The 27,800-nt window shown below is 42.7% G+C and overlaps 1 protein-coding gene across 1 annotated transcript; it reads right to left on the bottom strand.

Moving 5' to 3' along the window:
• Positions 1-114: 114 nt before the first annotated feature.
• LOC139105788 (icarapin-like) lies at positions 115-27,800 on the bottom strand. Its single transcript, XM_070662080.1, has 4 exons — positions 27,559-27,800; positions 12,012-12,080; positions 3,362-3,468; positions 115-1,839 (listed from the first exon to the last, which is right to left on the bottom strand). Exons 1-4 carry the CDS (start codon positions 27,623-27,625, stop codon positions 1,606-1,608), a joined length of 477 nt encoding a protein of 158 aa, XP_070518181.1. The 5' UTR covers positions 27,626-27,800; the 3' UTR covers positions 115-1,605.

The following is a 27,800-nucleotide window of genomic DNA, read 5'->3' as shown; positions in this document are numbered from 1 at the left end:
ATTACATTTATGATTTTGTAATTATTAATATTAAAGTTTCCATGTTGAACAATAACTACCGTGTCGTGCAAAAGCAGAAAGACAAAGTGCATTAATTTTCTTAGAAATAATACATTATTATTACTACTATTTTATTGCGTTAACTTTTTCTTAACATTTCGATTTACAGCAACAACTTACGTTCGCAATACGCTTGTACGTATGTAAAAATTACGTGAAAGATAGTAACACTACAGGAACGTACATTTTTCTTTTTATAAAATTACAAAAAAATCGACGTCCCACGATAGACTTTCTTATTAAACTTTGTCACCAGAAATCTTTCACTGACGTTTACTTGCGTCGGTTATTTCACCACATAATTATACGCCTTATGCCTTATATTATATGTTACATGCGTTTTTTTTTCAGCACAAAAAAAAAAGTAAAAAAAAAGGAAATATGATAATCAAGGAAACCAGAAAAGGCCGGGGATATCTGTGGGTACCACGCGTAGGAAGTGCGGATTTATTAAATTCTTTTTTCACGGGATAAAAGTTTCCGCGTCGCTTCGTAAATGTACAAAAGTAATGTGATAATGTAATACAGTTAGCTATAATTTATTTCATATTCGTATCTGGTCGCATAAAACGTGACAAGCTAGACTGGCGTAAATATTACGCTTGGCGAACGCTAGAGTGGCGTAATTACTTATTACAAAACAGTTTTGCACATATACGTATATGTACAATACACGTACACTTTCACCTATTATTTTTTTTCGGCAAATATGTAAGGTGGAAACGAGATATACGAGAATTATATATGTAGAAAATACAATATTGGTTATCAAATATTAGCGTTAGTTATCATGTACTATTTTTATTTCTGATTTATAAAGTATATGGAATTTTTTTTTTTTTCCCCCCAACACAACCTACGTAAACGTCGAGCAAGTACGTATGTTTATCGTAAGTATTAGAAAAAGATTAAAGTAATTGGTTTAAAAAATATATATATTAGAAAGAAAACGAGAACGTTTTCCAGTTATTTCCATACTCTAGCGAATGTCTCGCATAAATATCTCATAGTACAAATTGCGACTCTGTTTAAGATATAAAAACGTCCACATGCATACGCACACGTGCACGCGGTTGGAAAAACGTAAACGTGCATTGAACTTTAACTCTCATTTATTTCAATTCCACGTTTAACCGAGAATTTTAATTTAATTCCGAATCATTTAAAAGCTTTTAACCAATTAATTAAAATTATCGCAATTAATTGGGGACCAATTAGCCGCTCTCTTTTCAACTTGCGCAATACCCGGAGTGTTTATAAATATCCCTAGCTTATCCTTTATAGCAACGGGGCAATTTTCTTTCCCAGAGGGAACGCAAGTAAACGTCGTGAGCTGCCAAGAGGCAATAGGAGACAACGGAAACTCAACTTTATGTATACATATATGTATATATATTACAGTAATATTTTATTTTAACGCGGCGCGCACTCGCTGTGGCACCGAAGTTACTCTACTACAGCCGTAAATAAAGGTCGCCTCTCCTCAAGATTCCACCCGGAGATCTGTCGAGGATCGAATCGGCAAATCCCGCGAGCGAGCGCCCTTTAGGCGGTCAGCGTTTCCGTGTTCTTTGATATCTCGTTGTTGAAGTCCTCGACCGTCTCGCGACTTTCGTTCGTCTCCGGCTTCACTGACGCCGGCCCCAGGCCTCCACCGATTGTGTCGGTGTCGTTCTGCGGCTTTACATCGATTATGCGAATGCGGAACGCGGTGCCGCCCAGTTCGTCGCCGCTCGAGTAAGTCGTCTCGTTTATCGTCACCACATGACCGTTAATGACCTGCAATCAAACCGTTTTTGAAAAATTAGAAAATCTCAGCCGCATGAACGGAAAATCTCCGTGCTTCCTTATCGAGTTACGAAGCTGTGAATTCAGTTTAAAAAAAAAAAATTAAAAAAACAATTATAATTGCTGATGATAGGACTTGGTTCGACTATTCTCAAGCTCTTCTTCCGACTCTGACTGTAATCCGATTCGTCACAATGAGGTTCGTTAGAAAGACAATGCAATATGCACGTACTGCATGCACGTGTCCCTGAAGGAAGCTAGTTCAGACGCAAACAGGCTCATCGAATAATTTACAACTCCACGGCTGACAAACGCATCATCAAAATTAATTAAGCTTTATTATTGAAGAATTTCCAGAGCGTTTAGCACGTGACAGAGCGACGCCGGCAGTTTCCCCCCTGCTGAGCAAAAAGACACAGTGTTTCAGCGTGAATTTATCAGAATCGGTCTGTTTAATTAAACTTTCTACGCGCTCGTGAAAGCGCAGGAAAGTCCCCGCGTTTACAATGCCGCAACATTTTTCCGACACAAATCGCCACGTCACCGTTACAATTTTGCACGTCATCGTTTTTAATGCACTCTTACGGCCTCCCGTACGGTTTCAATTCCTGCGTCTGGAACGATAAAGTTGTATTATTTACGAGCGTGCAAACGCGCTTAACAAAAACCCTGATAACTCTTAACGAGATGAATTTAACGCGTCAAGTTTGACCATAATCGCACGTTAACCAGAAGGCATTTAAAAACAAATCAAAAGAAAATTAATCTTCCCATCTCCGTAACATCTCGGAAGAGATGCCGGGTAACTCGGCCCGTTCTCATCCTTTGTTCTTTTTTTTTTTCCTTTTTTTTTTCCCTTCAATCCACGCCCGAAAGCTCGATGCCCGTCGAGGACGAGACTCGCGAAACTTTTCGGCGGGCTAGTTATCCGCTTCCGTTAGTCGCGCTTTGTGCGGCAAGTCGCATTACGTATTAAGCGACTTACATATCGGTGAGATTTGGCGGAGCGCAGATTCCGAGCGTGTAACAATACGCGACGGGAAATGCGGTAATCCGATCACCCCTTTTCCCCTCCAACCCCCGGTGGTCGCGCACTTGGCGCGCTATTGTTAAGGGGATCCCCCCTTCTCGCTTCGTTCCCCATCTCCTCGCCCGTCATTTCGTTGCAGTTTACACGTGTACGTAAATTGCTGGCGATGCATTATCTCCCGGCGACGCGTCCGGCCCCGGGTCCGGACCGGCGCGACGTGGAACTTCCTCTCCGCGGTGTCGCCGTGGATTATTTTACTTCGCTCTTGGCGGACGCTGGCCTCGCCGCTTGACGTGCGAAATCGCATTCCGAAATTCGTCGCTCGCGAGAGACCTAACCGGGGAGGGATTTTGCGGAAAGAATCCCGCGATAATCTTACTGATCGACCCAGCGGGATCTCCGTCGTAGGACAGCGAGATAACTAATCCGCGGATTATCGACTTCCGGGCTTAAGAGTTAGGTCTCTTTCGAGTAGGTGTTCACCTTAGTCGTGGACGTAGTGTTCGCTCCTTCGGGAATCTGCATGTCCGTGACGTCGGGTATGTTGTGGAATATGTTGTTGATGTGCTGGCTCACTCTGGAGAAAAAGTCTGAAAAAAAAAAAGAACAAAGTCAGAAATAAAAAAGAGTTTCATGCTACGCTCTCGCGGACTAGTGCGGGCTTTTAAATTGCCTGCTTGATTTTATTTGCGAACGTCAATAACAAAGGTACGATGAAGCGCTGCTGGATAATGGTCGAAATTAAACGGATTGTAAAGCGGACGGTCAATGCATGGGTGTTTAAAAAATATATCTGCCGAGGACTTTGACGCGTCGACGCGCTTATTTTACAGAAAAGTTCTCGTTAATCGATAAACACGATAGTTTTCTTATTAATTTTTTTATCTGTTGTATATTTTTAAATGCTGCCGAGTCGTGGCTCGTTGCTTAATTTGTCAAGTTCCAACAAAGTGCTGCTCCGCTTATTTAAAAAAAAAAAAAAAAAACGCGATGCAGACGGCTGCGCTCAAGATCGTTACGCGTTCAGCGTAGCAATTTTTGCCGAGATTCTTGCACGGCGAGTCGTGCATTTGGCGACTGCGTACCGCCGTTGTCTCCGTTCCGTTTCATTTTAACGATCCAATAGCGCTTTATTGCGATTCGGCGTGAATCAGGTCGTGTGCACACTAGTCCGGCGAAATCAAGTGCCGGAGCCATAGACGGCATCATAGACGGTAAATGAGATAGCGGCGCGTCCGCGTCTCCTTTTGAATCTCGCGAAGAGCACCTCGTCACGCGTCAGAAAACTAGCCCTTTCGTGAACATGTACGTGACAATCGAGCTTATTTAACGGCACGTTCGCATCCCCATTCCTTCCCCCCTTCACCTTTTCCCCCTTCACCTCCGCCCGCTGTAAAATTATTCTCGCGAACGATCAGTAGGGTAATCGCGTAATTATTATTATTACCGCGTTAATTTAAATAGCGACGCAGCCGAGTGGAATTCAATCACTTTATTTAGAGATTATTAATAAATTCTTCGTAATTTTCAATTTTTAATATCAACTTCGTCCATTCCCTCTTCTTTCTCTTTTTTTTTGTCTCGCCGCGTCTCATTGTAGCTCTCCTGAATAATTCGAATCTCCTTGAATACATGTTTATACGCGAGAATAATATACGTGCTTGCGTACTCGCATGCCATTATGCAATTCCCCTTAGTTCTCGCGATAAGACGTCGTCGTTACGTGTTATAAATAAAATGGTGGCCGATCCCGCGACCCAGTATTTTGTAAAATGTAACAATAATTTATGCCGCGCGATCGGATGGCATGTATACGTGAGAAAACGAAGGAGGGGAGGGAGCAACACCGTCGACCGTGCCGATAAATTTTGCATACTTTATTGCGCTTACAATGCGATTGCCGGGGATAAAATAGTCGACTGTATCGGCTGATTATTGCCGGGCGGAATCTCAATGAGGACGGCGCCGGGCCAGCATATTATTCGACGGCGGTGGGTTCGTTTGCATGCGGAAAAATGTGCAATAACGCGAGCGGGGGCCGGGCGCCGTTGGGAGAGAAACCGGCGTCGGATGTGCCGCTGAAATCGGCGCGTTACCGGCTCTTTGCCGCCCAGATAATTTTAATTAGCCGGCAAAACGGCCGGTTATTGTTAAAAACGGCCCCGTCCGTGATTTTCATTTATTTCGAAATTCGGCGCGACGGCGAATATATATATTTATATATTTACATATATGTATAGCGGCGCGGCGATTTATCAGCCGCGCTAAAATCAGCGAAAGGAAACGCGGCAATCGATTCGACAAGTTTGGCGAGCAACAAGTAACAATTTTATCACAGGAGTCGCGGATCGTTAAGTAACACGTAGCGAGATATTTAAAAAAAAAATGCAAATGTCCGAATATGTATGTCCCCCGTGGGTGAAATTTAAAAACGTTTGCTGCTACACTTATCTTATAGCGATATAAATATGTGGGATTTAGAATAAAATCAATACTGCCGGTTTTGCGTAAAATTAAACTACCGCGATTGCGCCTTTTAACGTTGATCTGAATCTCGTGGGTACGAGATTATCGCCCGCGTCCCTATCGCGATACGCACGCAATCTTGAAATAATAAAATAAATGACACTAAAAATTTTATTAATTATACCTTTACTTTGACGATACATGTTTCGGATTATGAATTATTTTTAATTCGCGCGTACATGTTAAATTAAATACCGCGGTAAACGATTTATTCACCGAACGTTAAAGCTGATAATTATCGGCCTTCGACGGCGACGTAAACGTCTCTCGCCGAGCAGTGAATCATAAAAAACGATAATCGCCGAAACTGGTATCGAAAGTTTGAGAGAAGGCCAACCAGTGGTATTACGTACGTATATCTTTCACCTAAATATATTTCGGCTTCACGATTACGTCTTTGGTATGGAAACATGCTAAGTGCTTTTACACAGAGAACACTTCGAAATTATCGACTAGGAGTTAACTTTAAAAATAATTCTATAGAATACAGACACGTGTTTAGTAAAAAAAAAAAAATCAACGCGGAAGTAATCCTTAAGAAATCCTGCTGGAATTTTTTTCGAGAGCACTTTTCAGTTCACCAAAATCGTTCAGCTCTTTTCGCTACTTTCGTGTCGGAGGGGGACGAGGGAGTTTCGCGCTGACGACGATATAGCTCGGCCATTGCCATTCGCATTAAATTCCAAATTATCCGTGACGCTAAAATAATAAACAGCTCGTGAAATGATTGGGAAATTGGCAACCGTAGGCACCCGCTCGCGCTCCCGGTCCCCCGGGCCCATTTCCAGCCCGCTGGCCTCCCACGGCGCCGCGTCACGCGGATTTGAATAACGATTCATCGAGTCGCGCAATCAACGATTATACTGTAAATTGCCGTCCCATTCGATGCCGGTGGTTGCTTTCAGTCCCTGGATTACGAATTATACCGGCGGTGCCGCACGGCATGGCGCGGATCGGGACCGATTATCGTCTTTCTCGTCGCTTTTGGTAGGCGCCGCGCCGCTAAAATCCTCTCCCATGGCGAAAGTAATCTAATAAACTTCGCGGACTCTTTCGTGCGCCAACCTTGAAGTCGCGTGTTCGATTCCGCGGTAACCTTTGCTTCGTGATCGATACTTCGCTGCCTTCCGCACGCGCGGAGACGTGTTTTTATCGCGAGATAAAGTGGTCCTTTTTTTTTTCTTAACGCCACCGTATCCGTGTATCTTCAGCTTAATCGTGCTGAAAAGGAGCACACGAATGTCTCGAAACGTGTCGACGCATTTCCGATTCCGTGCAGCGACGTGCGGACGAATCTCCGGCTCTCACTTCGGTCGATCGGACGCGCGGTAACGTAATCAAAGCTTCGAGCTTGACGTCACGGCGACTTGAGCGTGTCGCGACTTGCAAATAGCCGTACTGCTGAAACTATTCGTTGCGGTCTGCATTCTGCACGAGTGCTCCGCAGAATTTGATGTATGAGATAGACGTAAAGGATCGCACAGCGGCTGTACCATGCCGCTCACGCGTATCACTTCTCCCCGGTGTTTGCGAGCCTATGTGATTTATCCAAAAAGTCGACTGGAATCGCAATGATCAAAAGTATAAAGCATTTCTTCAATACTTGTACACCTATGCCAACGTATTTTGTTTACCGATTTTTTTTTTTTCTTTTTTTCCTCTTACACGTATTTTTAATAATATCTCAAAAGCGCGTATTGCAATCAGGACTTGCAATATACCGTTGGGTTTCGCAAAAATTCAAAATGTTTGACGGACTTTTTACTCCGACGTGTAATTTAAATTTCGTAAAAACTCGGCATCGTGCCAGCGGGCATCCAAAAAATTATTGTAAAATTTATTAAGCCTCCTCCTTTTCAATAAATTTCTCTCGATAAATTGTTCCGCGCGCAAATTATCGCAGTCGAATTTATCTATCAATTTATCAATTCATTAATTTATTAATTTGCCGTACACACACGGGTTGCGGTTTATACGGATACGGCGTCCATCCCGCTACCTGGGAAAATATGCCGCGCGCGCGAGAGAAAGAGACAGAGAGCGGCTCTTTGAAAATAGCGGAGGTCGCGAATAGTCGCGCCAATTAATTCTCCTGCGCAACCTGTTAATTTTCTCTGAAAAATTTAATTTTTGGTCGCGCTTTAATCATGCCGCGCGCGATATCAAGCGCAATTTCAGGATAGGGAAAAGCTTTCTTTCGTGAAAGGACTGAAAAAAGGGATCAGCGCTCGGGAAAACTCGGTAATGACGTTAAATTATGAAATTATCAGTACACTGATGTTGTACATCTAGCCTTCACATACGCGCATTACATGTTCGCTTTAAAAAAAAAAAAAAACCCGGTAATTAAATTAATTAATTTTTTTTTTTTCACATAAATATTCGGTACAAATAAACTGCGTATTCAATATATATTTCACGGTACGGAATTTCCCTTTATCTACGGCATTAACAATGTATTTAATAAAACAGATATTTCTAATTTAACGTAGTTGCGCTCGATATCAACCCGCTTAATCTGCCGGGCGTACGTTACAACGTGCCCGGTGATTTAATATAACTTCCGGACACGCTTCTCTCCGAAACAATTTTTTGCGTTAATATTGATGCAGGGAATTATGGATTATGCATAACGCGCGGCGTTACTTCTCGCGAGTGCATTATTTCATATCGTCGCGGAGCTTAGCATTTTAACCGGCGACCTTTACCCGCTGCGCCACTTCGAAAGGCCATGAAACAACACCGGCCGTACACGTCGCGGTAACAGATTTTATTCCGCTGGGCGCGCGTTACACGTGCCGTCTCCTCGCCCACTTGTGCCGGATCTCGGGGATCACCTTGTTACGAATTCCACGCGACAACACCGTTAATCACCGCTGAATCGATCGGGGGCCACCTTAGTCGCGTATTATACTTTTACGGACGCGCAAAAATATGCATGCACAATCGCGCACGTGCTCACAGCTGACCGCGGTAGCCGGACCGACCCGGCGGATTCGGCTACTCGAGCTCGCGTAGCATAAGTCAGTACGCCGTAGTGGACTATTACGCGGCGAAAAACGTTTAGATATCTAGCTTTTCTAGCTCGGCATTAGTCAGTGATAATTATCTCGCTGTATGACCGCGCTGGACATTGGCTGGATAGGCACTAGATAGATTTTTTTATTTAATTCTGTACAGTAACGATTAAACACTAATTAGATCGTCATTAAATAAAAAATGTTTCCTTAGAAATTATGATCGATACTAAGCTAGTCACTAGCTAAAAATATATTTAATCTGCACGATTTAATTTTAACCACTCGCTGTAAAATCAGAATAACTAATTGAATTTTCACTCGAATTAAAAATGACGGGAAAATCCGTGTGATCCTGTTTCTTTCGGGATCGGACGTGGTATTTTCGCTTTTACTCCAATAAAATTTATGACGTCGTGTTATTGCTGATTCAATAAAATTGACTTGTTATATTTACCTAAAGGCGGAGCGCAGACTCACTACGGTGCAAATAAAAAAAAAAAAAAAAAAAAAAACGAAAATACGGTTAACGTTATAATATTTAATATAACGTTATAATATTTAATATAATTTGATAATCTTTCACGAATATTGTACGTATCTTTTATAAGCGAATTAATTCCGTTGGTTATTAAACGCATTGGATTTCTGAAGTTCTAAAAAAAAAAAAAACCCTCCCGTCCATTCAATATTGCATCACGTCCTATAAAATCCGAATTTACGAAGTTTCGTATCGACCGGGTCTCTCTCCTCCCGGCCCGGCGGAAATCTGCTACTTTTTGTAACGCGTTGGTAATCGCAACTTGGCTAATTAGAACAATATTTTCTGGTAATTGCGTTCATTAGAATACCACGACGGCTACCTGTTATTCTTTCTCTCGCCGCGGTGTAACGCCACACTCGCGTATATCGATTAACGGTGCGATGGACGTAACACCGGCACCGGCTATTCCTGCGGCTATACGTCTCGCGATAAGAACCGCGATAGCGCTTATACGTGCATTAAGGAAATTGCGCCGAAGTCGCCTGGCACTTTCGGGAGGGGAATCGCGCGAATTTTTCACAAGACGGCAATTCCGCTCGGCTGACCCTTCCCCTCCCCCTTTCTCTCCCCCCTCTAACCCCATCGTATAAAATTTTTGCTTATTCGAATGGATATTCGCCGTTTTGACGCATATTGTTTGGGCCCCATAAATATTTATAAAACGCGCGTCGCGTGTGCAAAACGCATGAAAATATTTAACGAGAATTTTGTTAAATATTAGTTAGTAAAAAGGCACGAAAATATACGTCCAGCGCGCGAGCGGCTTTTTCACTGTCGTTTTATTTAACTCCGTTTCACACACACCGAGTGGCCAGTGAGCTCGCGATCAGGAGAAAAAAAAAAAAGAAAAAAAAGAAAGATAAAAAAAAGCTTGCTCCAAGATAAACAAGTTTTTCAAATGCATCTGGTTTGCGATTGCGACTCTAACCGTGTGCGTTCATCTTCTGCAAATTTCCTTGGCGCACAGCCGGGCAGCAAGCACGGAGACGTTACGTATCAACGTCGGTTTGTATTTGTCTATTCTATATTTACTCTTCCGGAAGAGGAACTAAGAAAAAGGCGGAACTTCACCGTTAGTCAGTCTTCCCTTCTAGATTCCAATCAGGAAGACGTTCCGTTTTATTATATACTTTCCTTTTCCTAAATTCTCCCCGTGCGTTTGTACAAAAGCGTTTCACGTCCCCAATTTTTATTCCCAAATATTTTAACGTAATATCCCCTCTACTCTTTTCCCCGGCTCCTTTCATTTCGGCCGTCTGTTTAAACTTCCGGATGATGTTTTAATGACGCTGGGCTCGATCGAGCGGCGTAGATTTCCGCGCGGAAGTCTCCAGAACGACGCACGCGCGAATCATTAATGCGGGTCCAGCAGTTCCGCATGCGGATTCCCTTAAATGCGATCATCGATGATAGCTAAATAGCGATACATTGTCGGGGCGAAGGCATGACCTACGGGCACGATATCGTTTAGCGATAGATTCGGAGTGCTCGGATTGTTGCGCGACGAGGGTGACGGGAGGGTACGCATGCACTCGCACACGAATAAGCGACTCATTACCCGGCAGACATTATTACCGCGGTCGCGCACGCACACACGCCATCCGCGTACGCATACATATATGCAAGCTGTGCGTATAACACGACCGGCGTATCTCCCATTCGAACTGGTTTACAGGAGATTGTTGATCATCCCGGAACGCGGAAGAGCGGAAGTTGCCTTCCCGTAAAGCCGCGCGATAATCTACAGAACACACGTACGGCGCGGCATCGGCCGACTTAATGCACCGGCAACGAGGGGTATTTGAAATTCCGATTATTATTATCCGTTATCCGAAAGGAAGTGGATAGCGACTTTAACGTTTTCCGGATAACGTATCGCCGCGGACGAAACGAAAATCTTGGGCTATCACGGCCCGTTAATTCGTGCCTATCTGTGGCCTGTAAACTTTAAAAAAAAAAAAAAAAAAAAAAGACTTTGCCCTCGCCCGGGTATCCCTTTAAAAAATGCAACGTGTTTTCCTCCGTTCGTATTATAAATCGTATAGTGTAATTAAAGCTTCACGAAGATAATTTCATTTGCAAGCTGATTTTAGCCTCGTTCATAATAGACTGTATTTCTTTGAATAAATGATCCCGGTACCTATCCACCGACGTGACTGACCTATTACCGCGAAGGATATTCGCGATACGATTAAGTATCTTAATAATAATTGATTTTGGCACGACACCCGAGAGTGGCTATTGATTGATAGCCGTACGTGGAATATCGCTAAGTAGGATTCGCCCGATACGCGGATCCCGATAGAACGGGGGAGAGAGGGAGGGGGTAATTGGTATACCATAAACAATACCAAATGTCCCTGTAGGCGCAGACTGACGGAAGTTACGCTCAGGCAAACCGCATGTAAGCGGGATATGAGGCTGACGCGCGCGATGCAATCGTGGATGCACGGTTACATTTCCGTTCGCCGCCCCGTACGATGCGTGCGCGATATTTGCGCGCGCCTCTATGATCCCACCTGTCACGGACACGCGAATTCGCACTCTCGCGTGCACCGGCTGGGTTTCAGCGAAACTCTGCGCCGGTTGCGTACGAGATGCGCGGAGGCGCTAACGAAAATAGCAGGGTCGCGCCCGGTATTTAATGTCTCCGATCCGATACGCCCGTTCATAAAGCTCGTATTTTCGTGGCGCGCGGTATTCAACATCAAAAACAAAATTTCACATTTCCATTAAACACCAGCATCCATCCCCCCCTCCCCCCTCTCCATCCCCCCTTTCCCACGTATGAATAAAATCGATATTTCATCGCGGTCATCTAGCGTAAAACATGCAATAAAAACATCGGAATGTGCGCGCATTGTTCGATAAAAATTAATTCATATTATGTAAACAGTATCAGATGATACGAAACAGTTATTGCACGAAACGATATCAGACGGAGATGAAATTTTGTGTCAATTATTATCTAATTTACTGAAAGTGTTTATATTATTTTTCTCGAATTCGAAATGCACGTCTAGAAATAATTGCGAGTGTTACGTACCAGAGAAGAAGTCCGGCACATGAAAGTCGTAGCTGCCATTGTCCTCGTCATCTTCGTCGTATCCTATACCTGTAACAAAAAAAAAAAAAAAAATTATTTATATCGTGCGATGCATTTTTCTCAGCAGAAGTAAAATCGTAAAATGTAAAAATATTAAAATTAAAATTGATTAAACATATCAAGTGTAGAAAGGTTATATTATTTATAAATTTTTCATAAAGTGCAAAAATAACAACTTAGTCGTAGTGTCCTACTTATTTATAATATTTAAACAGTTTTATTCTTAAATTTTCTTTCTTTTTTTTTCTTTCCTTTAAAGCTAAATTGTCGTTTTACTTGATTGATAAGCCTGAGCTCTTACGATAGCATGAATAATTACTTTATTATTACGTTATTGATGTATATGTAATTGTAATAAATGTTCCTAAGTAATTTATTTCATTATTCAATTTTGTCATCTTCATTTTATATTTTATACATGTTATCATCTGTGATGCATCTAAAATTTGATATATGTTACATCGATGAGCGAACTTATTCTGCAATTTATTTAGGACGGTGCTATTTAAAACTCCTTTCTCTCGTTTGTCGTGGCGGTGCAGCGTTGCGACGATATACACGCGGAAAAGTCATAATCGCTTGGGCAATTAGCCGCGAAATAACCATTAATTACATCATACATCATCCAATCCAGATAGTAGTGCTTGTGAAGGATTTCTAACGAATATTACCGACTGGTGTAGCCACGACTATATCTCGATTTTACGTGAATTTTTTCCGCAAAATCGCCCGGGCGCAGTAATTTGACTTTCGACGAATAAAACAAAAGGACATGTTACAAATAATTTCACGAATTTTTGCAAATTTTTACGTTACCGTTCTTGAAATAAAACAAAAATTTTCAATAAAAACTACGAATTTTGATGAAAAAAGGGCAAAAAAATAAAAAAATATAAAAAAAAAACGCTATCGTCAAAGAAACTAGAGAAAAGTTGGTTGCATTAATATCGAATAGCGCGCGTTAAAAAAATCCGATGGGAGATATATTGAAAAATTAGGGGCAAGGGAAATGAGGACGAAAGTGACAATGATGTGAGGATAAAAGATGAGGATGTGCCAACGATACGTTCACATCGCCGGCGCGATCGTGGCGTTTCCACCGATTATCCAATTCGGTCGTCGTCAATTCGCATTGACGGACGGGAGTGTAGGTGTCAATTTCAGTCAATCTATTCCCCTTCTGCATGCAAGAAGCGCAGTAACGCGGACCCGAGAAAATCCACGAGCGTGAAGCTCGCAGCTGAAAAACGGCGGCGGAGGATTGATATTGCGCGGCCGAAACGCCTCTGACGTGATCGCGGTAAAGAGCCGATCTTATCGAATCGTACTCGCGGAAAAATCGATCCTCGGCCAGTGATATTAATTCCCGCTGAAAACGGATACGTGTCGCGCAAATTAAATTATTAATTTCGCGGGGATTGATAAAACGCGCGCCCGCGCTGCCGTATCGATCGCGCGTAAAAGCACAAATTTTCATCGCGTAAGAGATTAATAATACGTTACGAATTTATGCGTCCACTATGCATTACCGCGTTGATAAATAGTGACGATTAATTATTTACATTGCAATTCAACGTGCGAAATATATGAAAGTCTACCGGGGCGCTTGCGCTTTAATGCTTTTTACCGATATCGTTGCTTATTGCTTCGCAGTTATTTTTCTGCTTTGATCGAGAGAACGATGGTACTCGCTTTCGAGCTCGAGAGATCTCATTCGCGACGAAATTCTTTTCGCTACAGGCCTCGCCTGCAACGTTCGGGGTTCGCGCGGCCGGTTTAAGGAGTCACATTAGCACGAAGGGTGGCATAAATATTCATACGAATGGTATATACGCGCGACAACGGAATTAATTCTTTCTGTAAATAATTTTCAATTTATATACGCCTTATAAATTGCGTGGATTCCTTGCGTGATTACCGGGGGCTCGTCCTCTCCCGCCCCGCCGGTGGGTATTTCGCCAGTAAATCTAGTTGTCCGGCACCAATGTGCAAATTCTGCGTGATGGATGTAGGATAGCGCTTGAACGGCCTGCGGCACTGCGCTCACGGGCGTTGTTCCCCTGAGAAATTTCCGCCGGATCGATCTATCGGGTCCGCTCGTTTTTTATACTTCCCACTTTTCTGCGCTCCCTCCGACCGCCGTTTCTTCAAGTGACATTAGGCAAGCTTAATGCGGCACCGCGATAAAAAAAAAAGGGGGGGGGGTATAACGCAGATGCAGGAGGGTACCCCGGTTGTGAGTCGCAGCCTCGCGGTGCGACTGCCATTGACTGCAGAATGAAATAGAAGTCTCGCCAGGAACGGATGGTGGGTCGCGTTTCGCGAGTCGAGCCTGACGGATTTCCACGAGAAACCATCTGGGACCCGCGAGCTCGCGGCGAGGGAGACGTCGAACGAAACAAACGCGACGCTCAGTTTTGTCAACAAACGTATCCCCGAATTATTTTCCCGTTAAATATATATAATATTTCTTTAATATTTCCTTCCCGGATAGATTCCGTCCCTGAAATTCGGCGTTTTCGCAGCCTTCTCGGAAGCAGCTGGCAAAATTCCACTTCTTACGGGTGGACCGCCACCGTGTAGCTGTCAAAAACAGATATCCACCCACGGCGAAAAGAATGACGAGTATCATTAAATATTACCCGGCATTCTCGTCCGAGCTATCGCACATTTGGATTCTATTAGGAATGCCGAATGGCGCGTCGCACGTGAATATCGAGCAGCCAGCGAGTCGCGTGGCCACGAATTTCTCATCGAACCGCGTTGAGGAATATAACCAAAAATTAAGAAAACAAACGCGCGTTAAATTCTTTATTGCCGCTGTGAAAAATCGATTTTTCCAGGATTTCGTTCACCTTCTTTTTTATTTCGCTTCTTTTAAGAGCTCGGTAGTGAGTTTCCCAATTTAACGCTCGGTAACCAGATAATGAAGATTACAATTGGGTATCAAGTTAGCAGTTTCTTTTTTTTTCCCCCCTTTCGCTTTTTCTTTTTTTTTTCTTTTCAAAAGTAATAAGCTGTACGTTGTTTCAGCGAGAACTCCACGAGTGGTGGAGAGTTTTGGGGTACGGAATCGTCGTCGGACGGTCGGAATGCTTAATTGGAATACTTATCGGCCGGATCGATTCAACGTTCAGCGGTTCGATATAAGGCTATTACAGTAATAGCGGCAAAGTATTCATAGTTCTATACGGGAGCGCATATGCACGTTTGTACCGCGACGCCTAACGTACGCTGCATATGCGGGTGTTTTTCGCTCTAATTAGCAATTAAACGTCTAAAGGTTTGTTTCGAAACTTTCAGCGCGCCGTCGCGCACGAAATTTGACAACGAACGCGCGCTAAGAGCACTTTCCCTTTTCCTCTTTTCGCGATATTCAAATTGTATCATCTTACTGCATCGTTAGGGAGCGAGCGCAGTTCGCCAAAGACGACCTGTATAGCGGCAGTTACCGCAGAAGATAATGAAGCCGTCAATCAAACGGAATATTAATCCGATTCATCGAAATTGACGTGAATGGATGATGATTTCTATTGTTATTGCGAGCATTCTCTCTCTATCTCTTTCTCTCGCTTTCTCGCTCTCTCCATCTCATATCTCTAATATTACAGGTATTATCCGTTTTTAAACGTGTAGAAAAGTTTTGTAATAGGAGCTCGCGCGATAAAACCGTAGTGAAAAATGCTCACAGCCGACGACGACGATGCATCAAATTAACAGCTTAACAAGTTCGCATCGAACGATAGTTAAAAGTACCAGCGGATTATAAGCGATTACACGGTGAACGGAGGAACAATAAAATTTCGAACCAATTCGCGCGCAGATTCCGCGGGAATTGCCTTTGTTTACAGCGCAACATCGTATTAATGGAGCGCTTAATTAACTGGGAAGTTCGAGTATTATGTTCGCATTATTATTTATAACGAAGATATCTCGCGACGTTCGCCTGTTTACGCGAAACTCTCGCTGCAAGCTCGTCGCCGTAGAGCTTTAGCCCGGAGGGCAAAACATTCACTTTGCCTGTTTAAAGATATTCCCGGATTTTCCACCCTCCCTCTCCCACAATCGCAGCTGTTTCAAAATTATTTCGTTCAAGTGGATTAAATTCGTAGTTCAAATCTGACGGGAAAAATACCCGAAATTAGAATTCGGCCCCCGTGTAATTGCACGGCGGCCAGATGAGACATTTTCCCTTTTCAGGATTAGGTGGATTCTCGTGTTTTCGTTAATCCAAATCTGTTTCACCTCGATGGATTTTGCACTACCTCCGCTTCGCCGGCGGCGAAACACCGTGATTCGCTCGTGTTTTACGTCTTTTGCACCGATACGCATTTTTCTAATTTTTTTTTTTCCCCCGAAACGAAACGGGACAGGTACGCATACAGAGACCCCCGGTCGCTCGATTGTCGGCGGACGAGCCTCGTAGTTTATTTAGTCTGCTTTACCGGAAGAGATGTAACTGCATGAAAAAAAATGCATGCCCCGTTGGAACGAGAAATTACAGGCCCCGACACCGTCGCTGTCGCGCGACGTCTCGTAAAATATGCTTCCCTTTTCACTCTATCGCGCGACGCGTGTATTTTACCGCGCGGACCCACCGCCATCACGTGGAGACGGATAAATATTTGTCAAAGATATTACGATCGCGCGACGTTACACTTTTTAGAGGCGCTCCTTAAGTCGCGCGGTGACGCCGGGACGGTCGGGCGTTTTATTAAAGTTCCTTAAACTTTGCGTTAGCGGCGCGAGGAGACGCAGGCTTTTGCGTTTATTTAAATTTCCAAGAGGCTCTCAGACTCGCACTGGTCGTATGTTTTTACGGCAAAAACTTCGTGCGAGAAGGAGGGAGGGAAGGACTTCGATGTAATGTGTACACGTGCATTATGTACGTCGCGCGACGTCACGTCGATTCGAAATTATTTCCTAAATTATTTCGAACGCTGCCATTCGTTCCTTTTACTCGCTCCTTTTATCGTAAGAACGCGCATGTAATTTTAATGATTTTCTTGAACGCATTTTAATGTCTCGTCGAAGTTATTTCTCATTATCCGAACACCTCAAGCGACTTGATTGCGCTGAAAATGAATCCGCCGATGCGAGAATATTTTCAATGCGACGAGGAATGCGAAAAATCGATAGCAGACACGATCCGGAAAAAAGTTGAAGAAAAATAAAAAAAAAAGAATATCTCGTACGTGCATATCGCGAGCTCCAAAAAAGAAAAAAAAATAAAAGAAAAAAAAAAAAAACAGGGAAACCGATTGAAATCTCCGAGGAAGCTATCTCATTGTATCACCCATCGCTCGTAGCGATGTCTTTTAGAGCATACAACTGCAAGTGCATCGAGTCCCTAGAGAAATTAAAAAACTCTGTACAAACTTAACGTCCTAACAAAATTACATCCATTCATTTACAAGCATTGATACATATTATAATTATAATCAAGTCTTATCTAATAATTAAATTATGTCCACTTTCAGCTGTAAAAACAGCGAACTTGCCAATTGTTGCGATAAATTCCTCTAGTTTGAAAAAAGAAAAAAAGAAAAAGAAAAGAAGAAGAAAAAAAAGAAATCCGATTTTTGTCACGTAAACTGCACTTTCCCCAGAAATTGGAATTTAATTTTGCCGCAGAGAGAAACGGAACGAGCTGCGCGACGGCGGATTCCATATTATTTCAATGATCCAATTTTCTGTATAAGAGCGACGGCGACGTCGACTTTCGCGGGTATCAAAGTTGCAGTTTCAACCGATGAGTTACGACGAGGGAGGGATAGACAGGGCCGCCTACCAATCGAGATGGATGGAACAGGAAGTGGTGTTGCGGAGGCTCCGACATTATGAAACTTGGAATCGAAATAGCGCGTACCGCACGAGTACGTACTTGATGTCAAAGGCGTAATAACTTGGAAGTACTTGGGCACCCGGCACGCATATACCTATATAGGTGCGCGCGAACGAATTCGTGCGAATGTGTACGCAGCCCGCTCGTATATCATCCACGTTTGGAAGCAAGAAAGTTATTGCAGGCTGAGTGAAGGTAAATGCGTCAGGATTGACACGCGGCACCGTATCACGCACCCCCGTGTACACGTGGGTGCGCCCTATGAAGTTCGACCCACCGCAGAAATTACGATTCGAAAATTTTGATGGCTTGATCGTCAGCTAGGTTTGAGAACACACGTGGAGCGTAAAGACGTCGAAATCTCAGCGTGACTTAGGCGCTGTCGGTGCATTACACGCTAAGCACCATTGTTGCGTAACGTACTGTGCTGTGCTCCCCAGGTGTGTTAAATGGCGTGGTAATGAAGTCGCAAAATTACGGCCGTGTATTCCAAGAGACATGCAGACGTCGACGCAATTTATAGCCCCGGCCGTATGGCGGAAACGTTATAAATACGGATTCTTCAGACTAAACATGTTTTTTTTCTTCGTTTTTTTATTTTATTTTTTTAATACGCTCGCAGATTTTATGCGCGATAAAAAAAATACACAAAAAGTAAAAAAAAAGAATCGAATGTTTTAAAGCACAGATTCATTTGTAATAATAAAAGTATTTGTACAGATTGAACGCGTAAATAATATCATGACAAATAAACTCTAGCGCGATAATTCTTTGGCAGCTACTCTACTTTTTTTTTTCCCTCCCCGTTATCATTAGCGTCACATCTCGCGATTTGTCACACCTCCTCTTTCTCGCGCATTGATAAAATCTGCTATTCGGCAAGCCGTGTAGCCGAAATGCGATTACGTCGAAAAATATTATTGCTATTTGATGAGAAACGATTTGCACGCACTGCGATAAATAAAACATTCGGCGCTATTTAGATCTAGGCGCACAAATCTAAATACGCTAAAGCGTCGAATTTTGTTTCGCGATACAAAAATGGGAATTCCCGTGTTCGTGCGAATTGCTGTACAAGGATAAAAGGTATTCCGGCACGGAATGCAGATGGTCCCGAATTTGCGCGCCATCCTGCATTATCGAAGACTACCGTGTTAATCCGATTCGCGTTAAGCCGAAAAGTTTTTTTTTTTTTTTTCTCCTCTTTTCTTTTTTTTTCGGGCAAAAATACGAGAGCTCGTTGTGCTTTCGCACGCTTTTTCCGCGCGATTTTGTCGATCACACCGGCGGTGGTTTTCGGAAACGCGATGATCACGCGAAGCATGGATTATAACTGACGCACGTGCGTGCACGTAGCGTCGCTTAAGTGAAGATCAATACGATGTCTTGGCGATAAACTTCTTCCTTCTAACGGCGTTTAAATACTCGAGACGCGGCGCGGATTATATGTCTTGGCTCGGTGAACGTTGCGTGAGAAGCGGTTAAAAGGGGAGGAGAGCTCAATGGGATGTGACGGCGGATGTTACACAGGAACGGGGATTTTAAGCGTAATCTAAGATGCCATCACGTACCTTCCGAGACAATTCGGAGATAGACTTGGTAAAGATAATGACGAATCATAGTGAAAATCTTCACGTAAAACGAAGAAGCGTGAATTCACGTAGCGCGACGAAGAAAATTCGTTCTGAAGTAAAAAATATGACACCGTTTTACTGTTACGCTTTTAAACTCACAAGATAGCATACGCTATTATTTACTTATTGTCAGAAACACCCGAAAAGAGACGTGGAAAATAAATTGCAAACAATATCCGTTTTTTCCAGTTAACGATACGCGTATCTCTTTCTTTATCTCTCTCGTTTACTTGCCGTGGGAAAAAAAACTATTATTATACCTACGTACTTTTTCTGAGAATCCTCAAACGCGTAATCAGTTTGTCACTAATTACTCGCTATTTGCACCATTGTATCTATTTTTACGTGCAATGTTCTAGTTATCGCGAACTGGGGTTACGAGTATGGAAATTTACAAACACGTCATTTTTTCATGTCTCCCAAATGCGTCACTTTTTTTTGTGTGTAACTAATGTACGCGTAACGTGATTCCGAGGAACATATATCAAAAAAATAAAAAAAAAAAAAAAAAAGTTTTTGCCTTCTCCGTTATCTTGCGTATTCTTACATTCGGCTGGGAATTCCATTAATCTTCCAGATGATTTATTCAACAACTTGTTCTCTCTTTTACAAAATATTATTACTCCACTTCGAGATATTCTCATTTTCAGACTGATAATTATACGCGAACCATTCTACAATCGTGACTTTCGTAACTTATTTTCAATCCTCACGCTACAAGGGCTCGTGCGCTTCGGCAATGCTATTTCAAATCGAGGTCGGGAAACGCAAAATCCTCGCTTTTATTACCGATTCTGAAAATCGGCGAAAATTAATTTTATTTCATTTTTTTTCCCTCTTTTTTTTACCAATAAATCGAACGGTCTCATCTCCCTCCTCGGAAATTATCGTAAGTTCCGGCGAGTAGCGCTCATCGTCCCTGAAAATCAATGGCGCATTGACTTTCGCTCCCGACAGATTCACCGAAACGCAAGATTGGATTTCAATTTGTTTCGGAGGAATATTCGTTAGCCTCGTTATTAGACTTTCGGAAAGGCGGGCGATTACAGCGGCGCGATATACGACAAAAAGCGAGCGCGAGACGAGGAAGCGAGAGGGGGGGAGGGGAGGGGGAGGAGGCGCTAATGATTGGTTTCAAACGAATTTCCACCTGGCAGATCCGATTTCGATGTCCGTGCGCGATATGCGCTCACCTATTCATAATTACTCTATCGTTCTCCGCCGCCACCATTGCCAAGGGTCGCGGCAGTTTATGGCTTCGCGACTCGCGGGTAATTGGATTGTCTGCCGCCGACTGACCGAACGACCATCCCATAATTCTTTACGTCAACAAGAATGGCTACGGCGCGTTTTGTCCGCTGTACATTAGTGTTTGCCTTCACCGCTATTTCCTCCTTCCTCGCTGCCGACAATTGCGAGCTTTTTCTTCGTACTTACAAGCGTATTTGTACCGCTCAATGTCGCCTTATCATCTGCATGCGATAAGAATTAATTAAGTCTAATTTTAGAGCAGCCTAACTGCCACGTTGTGTAAAATTGAATTAAAAAATTGAAGTGTAAAGTTCTAAAAATAAAGAAAATAAAAAAGTAAAAAAAAAAAAAAAAAAAAAAATTTTAACACTGATTTGTTTGCGAACAAAATTTTATGATCTGAAAAAGTTTATGCTATGCAAATGTATTCGTACGTTATAATAATTACTGTGACCAGCGGTTTGATATTATGACAAACTGGCGCAGCTAAAGCCCCGTAAATAGACGTAGACGTAGCACTTGCTAAATGCAAAACTTGACGTCACCGTTTCGGGAATATTGACGCGAGCCACGTCCTTTTCGTAATCCCCCGGCTTTCCCGAAGCCGGGTTATATTTCCCTTTCTTGCCTCTTCGCGAAAGTGTTAATACGGAAAGTTTCGCATGCCAAGTTTCATTCGATTTTATATAATTACGAAGTTTTTACGTCTCGTTAGCTTTCAGCTGGTCGTTATTTCGATAACTTAAAACCGTTCTCGACTTTTATCTCATAAAAATATTGGCTCGCGAGGAGAGTTTCGGTTAAAACCGTTTTGATTATGCAGCAACAAAAGATTGGGAGAAAAGGGCACGCTAAAAATTGATCCGAATAACAAATCAGGCGGAATATAGATTTTATGCGCGGATACTGCCAACATAATGACCCTTGTCAAAAGATACGCGTATTACATTTTAAAACGCGCGGAGTTACGAATTCGCTGCTCCGAAAAATTTTTCCGTATTACGATACGCTTCTAAAATAAAACTGGAGCATTTCGTTCGAATCGATGCTTGCTAGACCCTTCAAGATTAAAAACACTTTTGCCGCATAAATTTTGCAGACAAAGCGCACCGTCACCGTTTAATGGTGGTCTTCCTCTTTAAAAGCAGCTCGCAATTTTTCGTGCAAATGCGCAGGATGATTTGTTTGATTCAAGAACTACGCCCGAATAATGTTTTTATTATCTAGCCGCCCCATTGCCGCGCGTGTGCGGCAAATAGCGATAGGCAAATTACCTGCCAGTAAAGACTTTTATGCGTGATGTTTAACGGCGGCATTTCTTTCACACATATGCAAGATCGCCCCGATATATGTTGCATTAAACGACGCCGTTAAATCACTATAACGGCCATGGCATCGCGAGTGTTCGTGCTTTTAAGCAAGGTCCAATGTCGATATTATACGCAGCGCGAGGTGGACGGCCAATGCCTTAAATATACGTAAATCAAGCCCTGACATGCAAATAATATAAAAATTATAAATTAATTCTTCTCGAAATGTTTCACTACAAAGCACTAATTAATTCACCGCTATAGCAGCGCGTTATTTCTTTTCGCGAAAAATCAGAAGACTTTCCGTTAGTGAATTTTTATTCTTGTCTTTGCTTCGCAAATCACTTAATATAAATCGCAATTGTGTTCCGAGGATTTTTTTTTTCCCTGTTATTTTTTTTTTCTTGTGTTAATCAGCGTGTAAGCGATCAGCTGTCCGAAACCTAGGGAGCGAGTCGCAAAGGCTCTAATTACACGCGGCAATGTATGGTGTGCTTGCATATAAATGTTATTATAACAGCGTGTTTCTTGCGCGAATTACACGTTGCACGTGGTAAAATGCATTGTCGGAACAAAAGTCGTGTACCAGTTGAAGCTAAGGACGCGCTTTACTTTAATCCTGAAATGTATACTCGTTTCATCTTATGTCACGTGCCTGGGAGGGTACCCTATCTTATGATATCTCGTAACAAATTGCCCCGACTTTTGCATGAATAAAAAGATTGTACACGTAAAGGCTGATAATTTATTTACTTTATAAAATTATATAAAATAAAATAAAATATTATTATTTAAAAAAAAAATATATTTAATCAAAAGTTCAAATCCGCGTGTTTTTCTTCTCGGTGAATTAATAATATTTTTTATAATTCAATGTTACGTGTACATTGATTTTTATTGGCAATACAGTTAAATTAATCTTGCATAGTTATATTATATTTCAATGTAATATGAGAGTGGATTTTAATTTTTGATATAATTTATTACAAAATATAAAAATAAATGATGCGATATGCCTTATTATTAACCACAGTTTAAATATCGTTTTCATTTGCCTACATATCGGAAACATTTGTTCTAAAGATACGTGCAATATTAAAATATATTAATATAAAATTGTCAGATAAATGTAATTTTCTAAGTTCAATATTAAATAACTATTTTTATTTTATTATATCATCGCTGGTAACTGTTCGATCACGTGCGCATCTACGAGATGGATTTTGTTCTACGCAGTTAATTTCGCAGAATTGCAATCAAGATATTGACCCTTGGATTACGTCGGAGAAGTAAAGAAAAAAAAGATGCGCCGGCAAAAAGTTTGCGGCGCGCTGCCTTTTTTCATTTAAATGACCGTAAGGCGGCGGCGGCGGCGGCGGAAAACGCGGGCTGAATATTTAATGGAGGCATATTCTGCGGTGCCACTGCCACTCAAGGCAAGTCCAACACTACGTCAACGGGGTCAGGCTGCTCGCGACAGGCAAATAATATGAGTTGGTCATAATCCGCGGCAGTACTTCGCCTCCAGATACGGAGGTGCACAACAAACTAAGCCGTCGACACGCAAGGACACTTCACGTGCGGAGTCGCGCTAAGTATGGCGTGCTATAATAACGATACGCGATAGAAATGTCTTTTCGAATTTTTCTTTTCCGCGCGAAGTATCGGTATAAGTGTACATTTAAATTATATAGACGTATCCCTCGTAAATGCCATCGCCGTGTACGTGCTGCCGACGTTGTAAAAAAAAAAAAAAAAAAAATATTATATGCCACCCAGAGGGATCAAGAGTAGAACTTTGACGGCAAAAATTCGAGGCGTAAAAGTATCTAGCCGGAGTACATTATAATATCGCTCTCAGTTCGATGCTGCGCTGCTGTTGCACGTCACGCATCCGCATTGTAGAGCGCGATAGTGTAATACGGTGCACGTGTGAGGCAGGCGGGTGAAAGGAAAGGCCGGCAACCGGGAGGCTCGTCGAACGCGAAGCGGAACATAGGAAGAAGGAATGACACTGCCGGATTGCGCAATAGGCATGCGACGCTGAACTCAAACCGCTCGGAGACCAAGCGAGGCGAGGTGTCGGAAGTAATTAGTCGCGATTATTTTTTTTTCTCCACTGTAATTGGCGCCGAGCGGCATGAGTGATTTACGCGGCAGATTTTTACGCGAACATAAATTTATGCTTGCGTGTGGGATATACGACGATGACTCGCGCCGGCGCGCCGAATAAAATGAAAAATACTCATTACAACTGCCGATTGCCGCAACGGGACGAAATTGAAACGCATACACATTAGTGCGCCAGTGGTTACGAAATGGTGACTTGAACGGTAAAACGATTGAACGCTGATCGTTCGATCGGATATAAAGTGCCTCTCTATCATCTTATGTAATTCCTCAATAAATCCAGTAATGACACAATTGATCATTAGCAAATATATCTAGAGTCCCGCGCACTTACGCTCGATGAAACGACTCGCAAATTCGACCGCCGCTAAGCGTGCCGATTTTCGCACGAGGTACAATCGCTGGCATTACGCGGATGAACCGCGGTGCAGAGATCGCTTCGCGGCGCAAAAACGTCATGTTTGTTGCACGAGAGAGAGATTTACGATTGCAGACGATTACGCAGGCCGCGTCTTAAAGGCGACGCGCGATTACCCCAGCAGCGAGATTACCCCAGCAGTGACGATTATGTATTCTTAATAGGATTAAGCGCAATCTGTTTATACGCCGGCGTGACGGGCTGCTTGATGCTTACAAACCGCCACCTCGCCTATCTACCTTAGCCGGGCGCGAGGCGAACGAAGCGGAGAGCTCACCGCGATCGAAACTCGCCGAAACTCGATTTTCGTAGCTTGTTGGCAAGTCGCTGTCCCGGGGAACGTCTCAAAAATTACATTATTATCCGGCTGTCACCCGGCTGTCAGCGAGCGTAATGAGAGCAGACGTTCTCGCCTGCGGAGAGACCGCGCGCTGTACCGGCGAAATTCCGCGGCATGGAAACTGGCAGGTGCATCACGTTAGGAGAAACACCTCGCCGGAGGCGTCGTACTCCTCACCGAAGTAATAACCGGCGCGTAACGTTCACCCATGGCGAAAGAAATTTAATTGTATGATTGCACACCGCGCGTCTGCGCCGCCACGGCCGAACAAGGCCACTAATGATTCAACAATTACGAAAGTTCTCTTCCCGCGGAGCCCCCGACTATCGTCCGCGCGCGTATTTCTCTTCGGTATCTTTTGCAATAACAATTAACAATCTGAAAGCTTTAATTGTTGTTTCAGCGCGTTCCAAGTTATTCAGAAGCGTACCTGCAATACGCGTGGCGCGTCACGATGGGGCGCTGGGTTAAAATATTCGTATCATTTGGTGCTTCAACGAATATGCACAAAGTTCCGAGACTGTTTTACAAATGTTGCTGCTCTCCGCAATAACGCGGCATGCATTTATGCATGTACAATTATTCGAATGCAAACTCGTTAATCTGTTTTAGACGCGGGGCTGCCCGCGTCGTAAAAATCATAAACGATATTTTTAAACAGATGAGAAAACGAACGTATTCGCATACCAAAACCGGCGCCGGGGCGACGTCGAAACGAAAGTTTAACGTCGCATTATTAATACCACATAAAAATCCTATAAAAGCAATTTTATATGCGATAAATAATATTCGTTTTAATAATTTAAACGACTTTCACTCATTAAAAAAGATTGTAATTCATTCCCGATATGTTTCGTTGCATTTGTAATTATTATATATTTATACGCACCCGATACGTCAAGAACGATTTTATGCTGAATATTACCGTAAAGAGTAATTGAACTCTTGATAAATTAGCGAAATAGCAATAGCAAAATAGTAACTCGCAATTTGCCCGGAAAAGCCAGGTCGACTTATTTTTACGAAGATTTCCGCGCGGTTGAAACCGGCCGAGACACACAAACGTCGGGCCGGGAGATAAAGTTACATTAAAATCAGGAGGAATAAATTGGAGTTCGACGGGAATTCGCTCGGACAATTATCTTGGGGACGAAGCAGCTCCAATTAAACGAGCTTCCTGCCGTTGCCGTCTCGCAAAATCGGGTCCGATGCTAATTAGCAAAGTCCTTGCCGGGGAAGTGAATTTCATATCGAGTTGTAATCGAGTAAACAACGACCTTAAGTAGTTCGAGCGTGCTATCTGGTTCCACGATTTCTTCGTGACCTGACATTCAATCGCGATATTCGCCAGTCGGAGGGTGTGGAGGGAGGGAGGGAGGGACTACCCGACTTGCCTTATAATGATGTATAAATGTCGTGAACTGAAAATAATCTCGCTCGATGGAGAATCTCGAGATGGTGACGGTAAAATGTCGATGCTACAGATACGTGAAAAATAGCCGTGGAAATATAGATTAAGCTTAATACTGTTCTAACTGCAACCCAAAATGCATAAAAGCCTGAACTTCCCTCATCCCGTTTATTTCCTCCTTTCTTAAAAAAAAATCAATAATTTGTTTGCGCAAACATACAAATTGCAAGTTTAAAACTTAAACCGAACTTATCCATCATGTAACACAGCTCTTATTTGATTATTTAAAAAAAAAAATTTTTTTATCTAATATAATATAAATGTGTTTGCACGATTTAAATTTGTAAATCAATTAAAATATTTATCTGTTTGATTTATTAACGAAGCACGCTTGCAAATACTTATTAATTCGCCTCAGACATTAGATTAGAATTTGTTTTTACCACGTTGATTTTTATCGACTTGACGTAGCGTTTCATCGCATAGTTCTGCATTTTGAGTCGAAAGAGCCGATTATAGCACAATGGAATATTCTATTAACTGACTTCAATAATCCGGTTTATAGTTATAGATGAACTATCTTGAGAAGATTACTGACGGGCAGTCCAAACAATAATTAAATAGATTCCAAATTAAGAGGGAATCAGGATGTAGTAACATCAATTCATAAAATGTCTCGTTGGCGAAAAATAACGGACGAGTATATCGACGGTTATTTACATTCAAAATGATAATCGTAATTGCAAAACTAAATCGCAATTACAAACCCATTGCCTTAACTCTAAATTAATTATTAAGAAAATGCCACGCGCTAAGAAGATCTAAACGCATCGCAATTCTCTCACGCGAGAGGTTTTAAAATAAAAATTTAATTTAAAAATACAATCGCGCTCACCGCAACCGGTAACGTTAAAAAAAAAACCCTGATTTAGATATCGGAAAGTCGACAGGAAGTTCGCGACGTATTTCGAATACAATAAACGCTGACGTGGCAGTGCAGGAGTAAAATTCTCCGCGACAACTTTGTCGTGGAATTTCGATCTTGATATTTACGAATTGAAATTTGCGATACTCGCGAGACACGCGCGAGGTAAGAGGAGGAAAAAAAAAAGAAAAAAAAAATATTATTAAATTCAGAATGCACTCACTTGGAAAACTGCGTGCGCACGCGACGAAGCACGCCGCAATGAGAAGAACGTGGACGAGCGTTTTCATCCTGTAGCGCACAGGGAACGTCGGCGAACTCGTAGAGAAACTGGCTGCTGCTTCGACGATGCCTCGATCGACACTAAAACGGTCCACCGGAACGACGGCTGTCACGTACGACGACTCGCGAAAGGATCAAGGTTACTTGCCGGACCGGCTACGTGGAAAACGCCGACGCTTTGCC

Source organism: Cardiocondyla obscurior, linkage group LG09, assembly GCF_019399895.1.
Source record: "Cardiocondyla obscurior isolate alpha-2009 linkage group LG09, Cobs3.1, whole genome shotgun sequence".
In the NCBI taxonomy this organism is placed as follows: Eukaryota; Metazoa; Arthropoda; class Insecta; order Hymenoptera; family Formicidae; genus Cardiocondyla; species Cardiocondyla obscurior.
Note: the sequence above shows the minus strand (reverse complement) of the source record. Positions and strands in the feature narration are given on the sequence as shown.